The sequence below is a fragment of the Leopardus geoffroyi genome, chromosome B4, assembly GCF_018350155.1.
Source record: "Leopardus geoffroyi isolate Oge1 chromosome B4, O.geoffroyi_Oge1_pat1.0, whole genome shotgun sequence".
Classification (NCBI taxonomy): Eukaryota; Metazoa; Chordata; class Mammalia; order Carnivora; family Felidae; genus Leopardus; species Leopardus geoffroyi.
In genome coordinates, this window is record NC_059341.1 from 106,468,183 (window position 1) to 106,484,290 (window position 16,108).

The 16,108-nt window shown below is 36.1% G+C and overlaps 1 protein-coding gene across 3 annotated transcripts in view; it reads left to right on the plus strand.

Annotated features, from left to right (window-relative positions):
* Positions 1-16,108, plus strand: part of TMTC2 (transmembrane O-mannosyltransferase targeting cadherins 2) — a 412,955-nt gene that overhangs the window by 319,204 nt on the left and 77,643 nt on the right. For all 3 annotated transcript variants that reach the window (XM_045464999.1, XM_045465000.1, XM_045465001.1), the window contains exon 10: positions 13,758-13,872. In XM_045464999.1, the coding sequence (XP_045320955.1) occupies positions 13,758-13,872 (115 nt within the window). The remainder of the gene's footprint in view (positions 1-13,757; positions 13,873-16,108) is intronic.

Genomic DNA, 16,108 nt, shown 5'->3' on the forward strand with positions numbered 1-16,108 from the left:
TTCCCCTCATTTTCTTCATTTCGGTTACTCTCTCTGGGTGAAGGTGTTCATTCCAAGAGTTCAGCTATGTAGTGATGAGTCCTGAACCTCTTAATCCAACTTAGTACTTACTAAGTTAGATGTAAGGAGACAACAGGGAGCTTGCAAACCGATGAGGGAGGCACACGTTGTAAAAATAATCATTTAATTATAATTACAATTGGTTTTATAAAGGAGATATAGTATAATAAAGGGGCCTCGATTTGGGAGGCTGGGGTGCAGGAGAACTGTGCCTGATGAGCTGACACATAGGCTATATTTGAATGAATAGTAGTTCACCAGAAAAAAAAAAATGGAGAAACAAGTGGATACTTTGGAGAATAATAAAGCAGAGAAAATATTTGAGGCAGAAGGCACAGCGTATGTCTGAAGAATAGGTCAAGGACAGAACTAGGACCATAGCTAGAAACTCTGCGAAGATACATTCTGGTTCCATAGAAGGAAGAACATCCAACTTAGGAGAGCTGCAGGGTTAGGAAATGAGTGCCCATTGAAGATTTTTCAACTGTAGATTTTTAAGGATGTTAGAGAGAATTCAAGCAATGGGAATGGAAAAGGACTGGTCCAGACAACTGTGAAATCATTTCTAATGTGGAGGAACAGTCATTTTGTTATTCTTCCTCTTGAACCCAAAGAGAAGTGTAGAATTTTTAAAACTGTAATTATCTAGGTTATTATTTGGCTCTACTATCAATTTTAGAATGCTGAAAATGTCTTATTACATTTATTCTGATTTTTTTGATTTTGTCTTAACTCCTATGAATTAGGAATAGATCTCAATGCCATTTGATTGAAATAATGGAAGTTCAGAATTTCCAAGTGACTCTCTGGATCCGAAATTTTCAACATACATAGTGGGAGAAGAACTTGAAAAGTCCAGAACTTTCTACAATTAAAATTCTAGTCTGTTTGTCTCTAGGATACTTTATATGCCCTTAAATTGCATTTTAAAAAGTAGATCCTTGTGGAAATTGTTAAAAAATTATATTTGATTTTTCATCAGTGAACACTATAAGAGAGGAAGTTGAAAATATGTGATAAGTCGAATTGGTAAGAGGTGTGTAGTTACTTTTTATTATCATAATTAAAGCTAGTCAGTAGGTGGCAGTTAGCTGAGGTTGAATGTGTTGTAACATTTTATTTTTAATCACTTCAGAAACTCCAAGAGTAGTTTTAAAAATTAAATAATGAACGAAATAATGGTGTTTCCTTGATTTAAAATGAAAATACATTTTTGGTGAGTCTGTGCAAAATTACATTGAGATAACGGTTATGTTTAATGCTTAAGACCAAAATATTTTGTTAAAATATCAGTGTCTCTTATTGCTCCAAGGACAGCACAGACAGTTCACAGGTATATAATTAGAATATGATGTTTCTAAATGTCATTCCAAACTACTTCGTTTCTTACCTCTGAATTTTTATTTTTAAATTTGTTATTACTACAATGTGTCTAATAGGTTAATATTATTTAATCTTCATACCTAGTGTGTATTTTATGTGAGGTATTTTTGAAAGCCTTTTGAAATTAAAACTAACCATGACTAAAATGGGAAAAACAGGGAAGGGATTCTCTAAGCTAATAAGCAAAGAATAAAGGAAAAATTAAAGGATTAATGTAAAAGGAAATACAGTAAAAGGACAAGCAGGTAAGTGATAAATAATTTCCATAAAAGCATAAGCTAAAACATCTGTCTACTTAAAACATGAGAAACTATAAAACTACAAGGGAAACAGAATATAAAGACCAAGGGATATGAACAAATAATTCCCCAAAGAGGAAATATAACAGATTTTAAAAGATAGGTAAACATAGAATTTCCTTAGAAATAAAGAAATTCAAATTCAAATAGCAGTAAATTCCCTTGTTACTCTAGCATTTATTCTCAATAATTCTCTTGATAATATATGTTAAGAAAATATTTTTTCTATGTTTATTAACAAAAGGTAGTAATTGGGCCATACCATTGCTATTTATTAGAGGCAAAAATAGGAAGGCATCTAAATGCCTGAAAAAGGGAAATGATTAAATAAGTTATTGCTATTCCCATTTGATGAAATATTTAATATCCTAAGTTAAACTTATAAAGAATATGTAACACAGACGACTGCCTATGTTACTGTACATGAAGAGTGATTAAATTTTGAAAAATAACCTCATCATTGGAAAAGCAAAGCAAACAAAACCAAAGAAGCAATTATAATAGATGTTTTAGCATTTTGGACTCTTGCAGCCATTTTTTTTGCAGGCTTAATATTTTCTATTTATATTTTCTTTAATGAGTACATTTATTATGAAGGAATATATATACTTGATAAAATGTGAAAGAACAAGTGTCTTAAACTATTATTCAGGTAGTTGGTAGAAAAGATAGCAGGAAAATTATTATAGTAAACAAATAATTTTCCAAAACTTATTTGACAGAACTCAACATGTAGAATTTCAGATGTAAAAATTAAATGAGATAGGAATAAAAAGAGAAAGGCATCTTGCCTGAAATCTCTACTAAGTACCACATTTCTGTGATGAATTCATCAAATATAATAATAACATAAGCATTTACTTAGGGCTTTTGTGTCCTGAGAAATTCTTGTGGAATTCTCATTTAATCCCCACAAAAGCCAGATGGGGAGATTGCTTGACTGTCTCCATTTTACAGAAGAGGAAAGTGAAGTCATGAAGCTGTAAGATAAATTACCCAATTGGGGCGCCTGGGTGGCGCAGTTGGTTAAGCATCCGACTTCAGCCAGGTCACGATCTCGCGGTCCGTGAGTTCGAGCCCCGCGTCAGGCTGTGGGCTGATGGCTCAGAGCCTGGAGCCTGTTTCCGATTCTGTGTCTCCCTCTCTCTTTGCCCCTCCCCCGTTCATGCTCTGTCTCTCTCTGTCCCCCCAAAAAATAAATAAATGTTGAAAAATAAATAAATAAATAAAAATAAATAAATAAATAAATAAAAATTACCCAAAACTTCAGTGCCAGTTAATAGTAGAGGCAGCATTTGAACCAAGGGACCCTGACTACACTGTCTATGTCAACAGAGGACATGAACAGGTATATTTTCCATCCACAGATGCTCTATTGGTAGGTTTATTGATACATGAAATATATATCAAATACACTGAAAGTTGGGACTCACCCCCCCCCCTTTTTTTTCCCATCCCCTTGGGTTTTAGGTTTTCAAAATATGGATTTGGGGAGGGCACAAACATTTGGACCATTGCACCCACCACATTTCCTTATTAACTCTAAAAACAAAAAGAATACTATTGTTATAAAACATGGGAGGATTAAGACGTTTCACAGTATTAAAACGATTAAATCAATTCAAGTAATATGGTATGACCTGACACCAGGGTTTTGAGAATTTCCACGAAGAAAAGTATTTGGTGTCATGCTGGGCACATCTGTGCTCATTAATGCTAGTGCTATTATTGAAGCTCAGTGTTCAACAGTTATGTCTTTGCACCAATGCTGGGTGTTTTTATGTACCTTTTGTTGTTTCAGCAATCTAACACTGTGTAGAAATCATATCCTCTCTATTTTACATCTGTGGGATTTAAGGTATCAGGAGTATACGTGGCAGCATTTAAAGGCCCTATGCCTAGCTGGTTGGCAGAGCAAGGATTTGAACCTCCTTTCACTCTAAAGCCTAGGATATGTTTATGGTTTGCCTTGCGCTTTCAACTGTACGCACTAAATGTGAGCCTGGTGAGTCCTCAGTGGTGACAAAGACCCAGAATGCTGAGATTTTGGAGCACTGCTTGGGGGAGAAACACAGGCATGGAGCTCTCATAATCATGTACTTCAAGGCTGTAGGAAGGAAGGGCAGCTTGAAGTCATCAAGGCAGGGACAGAGCCTGAAAGGTACAGAGAGAGAAAAGAGCTCATGTAAAGAGGAAAGAAAAGGAAAGATAGGAGGCAGGGCACCAGATGTCACCCCACACAGTGGTACTGACATGATCTCATTTACTCTCCCTGATAACACAGCAAGGATATTCCTGTGTGTGAAGTGAGGAAACTGTGGCTGAAAATCAAAGAATCATGAAAGTAACCCTAGTGGCCTTGCTCCAGAGGTTCCCGTACTGGCTGCAGTGCCTCACATAACAAAGATGGTCAGTCAGTATTTTTGCAGTAAAAGGATGACTGCCGAAGGACGGATTGGCCTTTAGGTAGTTTTGCTCTTTCCTTTCCTCATCTCTGCTTCCATTTTTTGCATGGGAATAGAGTCCACTTTGCTTTAAATTGTAACTAGGTGATGCTTTGTTAAGAAAAAGGTACAGTTAAGTTCTGCCTCTGTTCATTGGGGCTGCTGTAACAGCACAACATAAACTGGGTGGTTTATGAACAAGAGAAATTTGTTTCTCACAGTTCTGGAGGCTGCAAGTCCAAGATCATGGTGTATGCAGATTCAGTGTCTGGGGAGGCCTATTTCCTCATTGACAGCCTTCTCACTGTGCCCTCACATGATGGAAGGGGCAAGGTAACTCTCCGGGGTCTCTTTTATGAAGAGGCTAGTCCCATTCATGAAGGCTCCAGGATTTCAACATATCAACTTGTGGGTGGAGAGAGTAGAGGTACAAACACTCAGACCACAGCAACAATTTATATATGCATATTGTTTTGAATCTGTCTTTGTATGGGACTCAAGAAGCCACAAAAGCAAGGTGATAAGAACTGAGTTAAGCTTCAGATTAGGGATAGGGGGGTGTAATGGAGTTTGGAACGTGGCTCTCCCAGCCCCTCTGTTAATTGCTCCTTCAACATGGTCTACCTTTTGCTAGCTTCTCTGTTCCTCAATTTCTTAATCTAGAGATGATTGCTACTGCCTCACCTTGTGAGGATTTATTGACAATTCTGTAAAATAACTAGCCTGTCGTATGTGCTCAGTTGTCACAATGACCATTTATTATTTTAAAATGGAATAGGACTCATACCGATACCTTGGAGAATGAATGAATCCTATAGAAAAAATTTTGGATAAGGTATATAAAAAAGAGACAGAGATCAGGGGGAAAGGGGACGATAAAAATCTAGATACGCAGAAAAAGAGGACTCTGTATCCATCAACATGAAGACAGAAAGAGAGAACAGAAAAGACATAATTGCTTGCAAGAAGAATGAGTATTATAGGTAACAAGTAATTGGGAACAGAGTGAGAGAACGAGCAAGGAAGGCAGAGAGGGAAAAAGAGAGATACTGGTTTTCCAGCCTTAGCTATTTGGATTTGGTGATGGAATGCACTTTGAGATTCTTGTTTATGTTCTGCCTTTCACTTAATTGAAGACAGTTGTTCCCGAAGTTTGCTACCCTGCCATTAACTCTTCTGTGCCTCAGTGACACATCTGTGAAGGAACCCCTCAGAAGAGTCCATTGAGATGGTGTTGGAGGGCAATAAGGAGACTCAGAGCTCTTCCTAGGAAAAGGGTATAAGCATTTGGCTCTGGGAGCCACCCCTCTCCATTCTCATTGCCATCGTAAATTAGTCTCAGAGGCACACTCCCTTCCTTACTGACTTCCTCTGTGTTTGAGACCTTATGTCTACCTCATTTCTTTCCTTACAACTCCCTTGTCTAGCAAATGACACTACTCACCTGTATACTTTGATTAGGTCACACTCTTCATCTAGTTATATCTTTCCCTTCATCTTTAGGTGGTAAAACTCCTCAGATTGTTTAAAGCCCAGTGTGAGCTTGTTTTCCTTCATACAGTGCATTGGTTTATATTAAATATATATATTATTTACACTTATAGTGGGTTGTGAGGTTTCTCCCTCCCTGTCCCTCCTCCCACTCCTTCTTTCTCTGACATCTTTTTACTTTCTCCCCAGTCTCACTTCTTCTCTTCCTCGCCTCCTTCTACTTCTCACTCTTTATCTGACAGTCTTCATAACTTCCTCAATATTTCTCTGGCATTTCGTAACCCTCTGGAAAGAGGCAGGGGAGAAATAAATGTAATAAAGCATCCCGAGCCTTCCTGACCTCCTTTCTACTTGAGCACAGAGCCTTGGCCTGCTGTTCCTCTAATCTCCTTTGCACCAGACACCTTCCTTGCCACCTGTCCAATTCAGGGCAAATTTTTGGTCTCGTGTTCATACAGGGACAAATAGGGGACTTCCCAACCTCAAAGTGACCACTCCAGATTGATCTCCTGGGTATCCCTTTCCTCACTCACCTGGTCCACCTGTTTTCTCGGCCAGTAACCACCACACATTTATCACGTTGGGTTTGTCTCAGTAAACCAGAGCTGTTATTAAATCAGGCTTCCAAGAGTGCAAAAACACAAAGCAACAAAACTAATAGAAGGGAAGGGGAGAGAGACTGGTTTTAAAGATTAAGAGCAGGGACACTTGGCTGGCTTAGTTGATAGAGCATGTGATTCTCTTGATCTCGGGGTCATGAGTTCAAGGCTCACATTGGGCATAGAGATTACTTAAAAAAAAAAAAAAAAAGTAAGAGCATACCTGAAATGCAAGGGATGCTCAGAAAGAGAGACACTCAGCAACCCTTCCTTCAGAGAAGCAAAAGGGAAGGTTCCCCTCCATATTTTTAATTCTTCCAAGTCTAATTAGCATACATTAAAACCTCTCGTTAGCAGCATCTTCTTTGGACAGCCAGTCTAACTCCTGAGCATTGCATTACCCCCTACCCTATCTTATCAGGTGTTTGTTACTCACCTTCCTGAATAGAAACATTTTGGGCTTGCTACAGTTCCACTTTACCTGCCTGGCTTGTTGCCATAAGACATCAACAAAATCAGCCCAAATATATCTACCATCTTCCAGGGTTTTCCCCTGCTTCAGTCTGCTGAATCTTTAAAAAAAGATTAGATGCTTCTGGATATTGATAATGTTCTTTTTCATGATCTGGCTAATAATTATATGACCATAGCCACTTTGTGAAAATTCCAAGTGATACCCTTACTTGTCCCCTTTGTGTATATTCAACTTTGATTATAAGTTGAACAAAAACCAAGTGTTTACACCATCCAGACACAATGCACTTAGCTTGTGATACCTTACGTCTCCTCAAATTTACATCTCTTTTGCACTTAAAATATCTCCATAATCTCCTCTTTCCTCTACTAAATTGGAACTGTTTCACGGATAAATGTTGCATTTATCTTCCCCCTTCTCTACTGCCAGTATCACCATATCTTATGTGTATTAGGCACGATATATGTTTCTTGGATTGGATACATTAACCCATTGTTTCTTCTTCTTTTCCCAGACTACTGAATTTATTCCAAAGTACAATGGGGTATAATAGATTTTAGTCAAATTGCATTAGTTTGAACTGTTGTGGAATTAGTATATCTTTGAAGGTATAATTGATGTCTGGGTTATTTGCCATGTTCTAAGAGAAATTCGGAGATCTAAAACCAGGGCTGCCATGTTGCTTATATTCATAGAGACCTCACTGTGAATAGCAACCTTGGAAATTTTGCAGTACACAGCATGTATGGCCATTTAGTGCAGCCCTGCCTAAAATCACTCTTAAGGTGAGAGGATATGAATAGACAAGTGCCTGGTGACCTATGCTGGCTGGACTCTAGCTTACACTTGCAGATGACAAAAAGTAGCCACATGGGGACATAGGTAATTCATTCCTGTTACTGAATGTGTATTTATTAAATCCCCACAGTGTGCCAGGAAGTAAGAGAGTGAGTCACTCTGATATCTGGAGAAAGAGCTCTCTAGGTGGAGGGAATGGCAAATAAAGACTCTGAAGCAGGAGTCTTTGTTTCTCCAGTGTGTTAGACAAACAACAAGAGGCCAGTGTACTTTGAATAAGTGACCAAGAGGGAGAGGAGAAGGAGACAAAGGAGATGAGGTCAGAGAATGGGTGGAGGAACTCCCTCCTGACTGTATCAGGCAGTGTAGTCCAAGATAAGGGACATTACATTTCCCTAAGTCACCTGTAGAATGATGGTCTTTGACTCCCGTTTTAATAGGATCATTCTGACTGCTGTGTACCCTTTAGGGTCAAGGGCAGCAGTATGGAGACTGGTCAGGAGGTAATTGCTGCAATCCAGAGTGACATGATGGCTTGAGACAAGGTGGTAGTGGTAGAAGTCAGACAATTCTGGATCTATTTAGATATCTGATGTCCTCTGCCAAGGGGAACTATTTAATGAGAATGTTAAGTTAACGGTGTTATTTTATAAATAAGATTTTCATTTGCCTTTGAACATTTTTTAAAGCTACATACGAATGATTTTTCCCAAAGAGAATTGTATTAGCATGACACCTATTACAGATTGTTTTAGCTCTTTAATTTAGTTACATTGATCAGAAGAGTGACTTTTTCATATATTTTAGTAAAAAATGCCAATCCCAATTAATCTAGGGAGTTTATTTGCAGAATTTTTACAAAGCAGTATTTGAGCCTTAGGCTTAAGGCCAACTTATATTGTGGATTTCTAACTTTCAGGCAGTTTTCTAAAGCCAGGAATTAATGAAGGCTTGATCGTCACCAGTTTGTCTTATTGAAACATTGATAAAAATCTATCAAGTTGTTTAAAGGGGTCAGTTAGAGAATTATCCAGAAAGGAAATGGTATAACTGTAATGCAGAAGCACTTGAATCTAGAACTGTCAACTGCTTTTTCCCTCTGCTTTTTTTAGCCTTTGGGGAGACTTCAACTTTTTGTGTCTGGACCTCTAGAGAATGCTTTCTCTTTAAATACCCTTTTCTGTATTTCCCTACTCAGATTACTTTCTTTCATTGTAATTTCTCATCTTGTTTTTGCCTTTGTTATTCCTTTGATTGAAGACAATTAAATAAGATGATGATAATTAACTTGGGTAAGACAAATTATAAACCAAAGAAATAATGATAAAGCATGGTAGTACAATACATACATAAGAACAAAATATATTTTACTTAAGATTTTCATAGTTTATTTGAAATTCAGCTCAGTTATCAAACACAAAGGATGTGCTTGTTTACTATATGTGAAAGAGAAGTGATTTCTCATAACTATTCTACGTATGAAGGATAAAATTCTTAAATCTCCTTATTTTAAGAGTTTGAAAGAGTAAACTTGTATTTACTGCATATATCTTATTGATATAGATGTATCTTTCTATCTACACGTGTATGTGTAACCTGGCCATTATTTTTTGTAATATAGGGAAGAATACATGTAGTTGATTGACCAAAAAAACCTCAATCTAACTGGTGACTAATCCAGACAGAACATCCAGATTATGGTACAAAATGTTTATTTTGTTGTTCCTATCAGACACTGGTTCTCAAACTATGGACAGTGGAATAGCAGCATCAATAGGTACTAGTAAAAAATTAAAGTCATATTTATTACTCCCTTGTTGAATGAATTTGTTAGAGGAATGAATATACAATGGGGAAAAGTCTCTTCAACAAATGGCATTGGGAAAACTGGACGGCTACATGCAAAAGAATGAAACTGGACCACTTTCTTTCACCATACACAAAAATAAACTCAAAGTGGTAAAAGATCTAAGACCTTCAAGTAAAAGATCTGAAACCATCAAAATCCTAGAAAAGCCCATGGGCAGTAATTCTCTGACTTCAGTGATTCAGAGAACACTCTAGAAAAGACAGTGTTTTTCTAGATATGTCTCCTGAGGCAAGGGAAATAAAAGCAAAAATAAGCTATTGGAACTACATCAAAATAAAAAACTTATGCACAACAAAGGAAACAGTCAACAAAACTAAAAGGCAACCTACTGAACATGAGAAGATATTTGCAAATGACATATTCAATAAAGGGTTAGTGTCCAAAATATATAAAAAATTGATACAACTCAAAGGCCAAAAACCAAATAGTCCAATTAAAAATGGGCAGAAGACATGAATAGACATTTCTCCAAGGAAGATATCCAGATGGCCAAGAAACAAATGAAAAGATGTTCAACATCACTTATTATCATGGAAGTGAAAATCAGAACTTCAATGAGATACCACCTCACACCTTAGAATGGCTAAAATCAACAACCCAAGAGACAACAGGTGTTGGCAAGTGTCTGGTGGGAACAATAATATATAAAGCTGCTGGAAGAGTGAGTTGAGGCAAAGTCTTCCAGAAGGAGTAAGAGCAAATTTTGTTCCTCATTATTCCCCCAATGACTTATCAATATAGGCTTTTTGGATAGCTATTAAAAAGAAAGCTAGGGGCACCTGGGTGGCTCAGTCAGCTAAGCGGCTGACTCTTGATTTCAGCTTGATCTCATGGTTTGTGGGATCGAGTCTCTTTCTGCCCCATCCCTGTTCACACACTGTTTCTCTCAAAATTAAATAAATAAACTTTCAAATTTTAAAAAAGAAGAAGAAACCTAGTGTGTCTTTATTTCCCTATTTATGTTGGTTCTCTGTATTTAAAATGCTTATTGCTCTTTTCCCCATCAATTTTGGGCTATATTTCAAACAAACAATCATTGTATAAGATAACAGAATAATAATTCACTTTCAACCTCGATTCTCATTTTCAAGTTCAGTTTAAAAACAGACACCAAATGGTCCACACTGCATAATATTTTATGCCTTTATCATAGCAGAACACTAATGCTGGGATATTGAGATATATGGTCCGTCGAGAACAGAAAGGGGGGAAGTATGCAAATATCTAATATGCTGCGGTATTGTTTTTCTGAATGTTAATATGATGAATGAATTCTGCTGTTAAAAATGATCATATAGGGATTTTTTTTCTGTTACTGTTTAGTAAAAATTACACGTTTCATGTGGTTTGGGGACCTTGCAAAGTGTGTAAATTGCATTTTGCATGGCAAAGCTGACATAAAGCAAAAGAAATGTTTTAAAATTATGATAAAAATTGTGTATTTAATTTTATACAGCTAGTTAATGTTATCCTTTTTTGTTGTTGTTGAACATTAAAGATATGTTTGGCTCCCTCCCTCTCCAACTTTTTTTTTCCTTCCCCTCCCCCCATAGTCTTCTGTTAAGTTTCTCAGGATCCACATAAAACTGAGAGCAAACTGAGGGTTGATGGAGGGTAGGAGGGAGGGGAGGGGGGGTGATGGGTATTGAGGAGGGCACCTGTTGGGATGAGCACTGGGTGTTGTATGGAAACCAATCTGACAATAAATTTCATATTAAAAAATAAAAATAAAAAAATAAAACTGTGAAAAAAGAAAGAAAGAAAGAAAGAAAGAAAGAAAGAAAGAAAGAAAGAAAGAAAGAGAAAGAAAAAGAAAGAAAAAGAAAGAGAGATAGATGTGTTTGGCACTGACAGAGCTTGAAAGGCTTTGCCCTTGGGACTTTGCATCTAAACTGACCTCTTAAACCACCAGTATCATTATCTGCATCACACAAGCTTCTTGCCATTGTCCTCTGTTTCTGTGTGGATAGTGTAGGTATCATGTCCCTCTTTTCTCTCTTTTTCTCTTCGTTTTCCTTTATATAGTTTTTTCTTTTCGGACCAGAGCTAGTGTATCTTATCTTCTTTACCCTGTATAGTCTGGAGTAATTAATTTTACTAAATAACCTTCATTATTCAGTTAATTGTTGTATTTTCCTAACTATTAATACAGAATACATTTCAGAGTTAATAGCTGTCTGGAAAGGGAAAAGAACAATTAATAAATCCCTACATTATCCTTTGTTTAAATATCACATAGTAATTAACATATTTGTTAATGCATTTACTTGGATGAACATTACTTTTTGAAGGCAGGTGGCAATTAATATTATGTGTTAATTTGAAAAGCCTATAATAAGGGGTGCCTGGGTGGCTCAGTTGGTTAAGCATCTGACTCTTGATCTTGCTCAGGTTGTGATCTCAGGGTGTGTAGGATCCAGCCCTGTGTCAGACTCTGTGCTGACAGCAAGGAGCCTGCTTGGGATTTTCTCTCTCTCCCTCTCTGCCCCTTCCCACTCATGTTTCTCTTTCTCTCTGTCTTTGTCTCTGTGTCTGTCTCTCTCTCTCTCAAATAAATAAATATTTTTAAAAAACATTAAAAAGGAAAAAGGAAAAAAATACACACCTATAATAATAACTGAAGAATGGGTTTAGCCTGGTATCCTCTACTAAGACATAAATGATGAGATATTAATAATTTTCAGGATGCCATAGAGTATCTTATTCTTATTTTGCTGTTTTTAAACAGCATATACTTTCAGTTGAACCTCATATCAACACATTTATAGTTAGTATACACACAAATTTCGTAAGTATTGTGTTCTTCTATTTATAAATGTAACTGCAGTTGGCCCTTGAACAGCATGGGGGTTAGGGGCACTGATCACTGCACAGTTGCAAATCTGTGTATAACTCTTGACTCCCCCAAAACTTAACTACTAATAGCCTACTGTTGACTAGAAGCCTTACTGATAACACAGACTGTTAACACCTATTTGGTATGTTATATATATCATATACTGTATTTTTAGAATAGAGTAATTAAGCTAGAGAAAAAAAGTTGAAATCATAAGGAAGGGAAAATACATTTCTAGTAGTGTACTGTATTTGTCAAAAAACAAAGCAAAAACACAACTACGTATAAGTGGACCCATGTAGTTCAAACCTGTGTATTCAAGGGTTAAATGCATTTATAAATCTGTGTCCTTAATAATCTTCTGACCTAACAATTATGTTTATTTTGAGGCATGAGAAAGGCATAGTATTAGGTGACAAACTAAGAGAGTAATGTACAACTTTTAGTAGAAATACCTGAGAGATGTCTAAGTTCTGGTCTTAAAACTTTGTCACTGCATTTTAATAAGTAGGCTCGAAACCATAGGTTTATCTTTACTTACCATTTCTTACCAATTTAAGTTTAGAAATGCTTAAATACAAGCAATATCTGTAGCTTATTATAAATTCTTAAAACAGAAAATGTCCTCTTGTATCTTAAGACCAGTCCTTTTGGGTTAGAAGACTGTTATGCATTGCTTTGGTTTTCTTTTGAAAGGGCCAAACTTTGTCAGATAGGGCCAAACTTCATTACTTGTGCTGTTAATAAATCTCCAGCTATAAAGGAAAAAATCAAAAAGTCAGCCTATTCTCTCTGCTTGCCTATTTACATCCTTAAAATTAGACCCAATTCTTCTTCTTTTTTTTTTGTCCTTAGAATATGTTTCTGGGATAGTACCCTATATCAATTCTTGAGGTATAGTTTCAAAGAATAGTATGGCTCTATCTGCAATAATTCTAACCTTACAAAGCATACCTGAAAGTAATCTCAAAAATGTGAACTTATTATTTATTCCATGTTTAGTAATCAATCTAATTAATAGTGAGTAAATGCTAAATGGACCTTTGTATGTTCCTTCAATAATTGTAGTGCTGCTTGAATATAAGAAATGAATATATCTCAATATAAATAGCCTTGTTTGCACATATGCATAAGAGACAGTAGCTGTTTTAAAGGACTAATAATTAAAATAAATTTAATTCTTTTTTGTAATATATCTTTAAACGTATTCATTTTATTTCTTGGTTCGATAGTCTATACACGTTTTTTTTTTTTTTTAAGGACAAGAGAAGACCCAACTCTATTAATGTACCAGAAGGGTGCATTGGGATGTCCTGCAATGAAGGGAAAGGCATATAAAATATAACCAAGTGAAGAGATATAGATGTTCAGCATACATAAACCTTAGCTTCAGATCATGTTTACCGCTATTTTTATATTTTCCTCTGTAGCAGCTTTAATGGCTTCACAGGATTAGATTTGTATTTTCCAAGTTGAAGCTCACTTGCTTTTATACTTTACAGGTCAGTTTCTTCTGGAAGAAGCTCGCCTCATAGAAGCAGCTGAGATGGCAAAAAAAGCAGCTGAATTGGACAGCACAGAGTTCGATGTGGTCTTCAGTGCTGCCCACATGCTCAGGTTTGTTTTGCTACTATACCTTAGAAGACCAACTTTGTGGCTTTGGGAAGGCAATTAGGTATACTGATTCACCTGTCATACCGCCTTATTCCACATTCTTGAAGTGAATTGTGCTTTTTACCATGCTAAAATCAGTCAGGTGTATTGTATTCATTAAAGTCCACGTGCACAGTATATGTAGGGCATATAAGCATTCAGAACTCTGAAAAATATTGAGACCCCTTTTCCCATGAAAAGGGAAATTCACGTTCCCTTGTGATTCCCTTCACACTCCCTTCCACATTCCCATGAATGTGGCATGTGAATTTATTTTATTATGTTTGGTGGTGGAGAGGATTGTCAAATACAAATATACCTAAGGCTTATCAAAGTCTCAAAATGGCCCTGAAACAATATATCTTTGTAGACCTTTTAATACTTCTATTTTCAGAAAGATATCATAAAGGATAATTATAATATTAGCAAAGCAATTAAAAGGCAGATCAACAATTTTTGTTGTGAATATAAAAAGAATGTTTAATGCATCCATAAGTGGTGTTTTAGGTTAAAGGAAATTGATTTTAAGAAACTCAAATGATTTATACAGTTTTTTAAAAAGCAGTATTTGTTCTATTAGCAATATGAATACCCCTTCTCCCACAATTTCACTTAATTAAATACTACCTGAATTTCACTTAATTAAATCTCTATCTAAATGCTTCATTAGCTGACATTCACACTATGGGCTCTGCTTGGTTCTAAGGATAGGTTTATAATCATGTAGATTACTCTCTTACAAGAGAAGAAAAATACCAAAGGAATTCCTTCACATTTGGATGACTTTAAAACATGGCATTTCAAGAAAAGTAGTTTTGCTTAGTTTTTATTTTGAGATCATTATAGATTTATATACAGTTGTAAGAAATAATATAGAGATCCCCTGTACCATTTATCCAGTTTCCCCAATGGTAATATCATAAAATGATAGTATAATATCAAATGCAGGAAATTGACATTGATACACTCCACTGATCTTACTGAGTTTCTCTAGTTATACTTGTATCCCTGTGTGTATGTGTATGTATGTATGTGTGTGTGTGTGTGTGTGTGTGTGTGTGTATTTATTTATTTCTGTGCCTTTTTTTTATCACATGTGTACAGGCTTGTGTATCCATCATCATAGTCAAAGTACAGACTATTTCCAATACCTCAAGTATCCCTTGCATTGTCCTTTGAGAACCACTTGGCTTCCCAACTAGCTTTTTATAAGTTTTAAATAAATTCAAAATCTGAGAGTAAAGAGTGTACTGTGAGGTCTCAGTTGAATGTACTCACTCCACATTTAACATTTAGCATTCCTAAAGCTGGTATCTACAAAGAGAAACCAGTATTCAATCAACTATTGGTATATTTATAAAATAAACTATAGCCAATCTGCAAGAACCTTCAATGCAAGGATAATTTTTAAAGGACACTTCCATTTGCATGACAAGCTTAGGGCTGTTATAGGGAAGGAACTTGTTCTTCATGAATAAAACACCATGCTTTTAGTCACAATAAACCATTTGCAAGGATGGATATGCACAACTTTCTACAGGCTAATTCATCTTAATCATAATAGATACTTTCATCAGTAAGGCATTTTGCTACATATTAAGTCAGTACCTGAAATTCAAAGTCTACCAATTGAAACCCATTATAAGAACATTACAAAAATAACGTCCTTGTTAAATATATCACTCATAACTTTTCCTTAGTTACCATAGTGCCAGAAACCAGTGGAAAATTTTTGTTATAACTTGGTGATGTAGAAATCTTTAGGATTTATTTTTCAGAACTTTCCTTCTAGCTTTCTGCAGTCTGCATTTCTCATTAAGTTGCAGTCAACACCTTCCTAATATTGATTGCAATTATGGACACAGCAACCTGGCTATAGCCTACCCAAATTGGAGGCAGTCCCCATGAATGTTTTTACTCCATTTTTCTGTTTTTCCCCTTTATCAAATTCAACTATTTCTTGAGTACTTACTGTGCAAACTGAATAGCAACCTTTTCCCTTATTAATCAAGAGCACTTAGGACTTTGCTGAAAGGAGTAAGAAAGGCTACTGGTTTTGCCTTGAGCAGCATTATCAAAATCCTTAGCTATCAAGATCTTGCTTATTTAATGTTACATGTAACATTTCCTCTGGTAATGCCAAATTATTGTATATTGAGTTTGGTATTAATTCTCGCCTCAGAGCTCTGTTGTTTTGCTA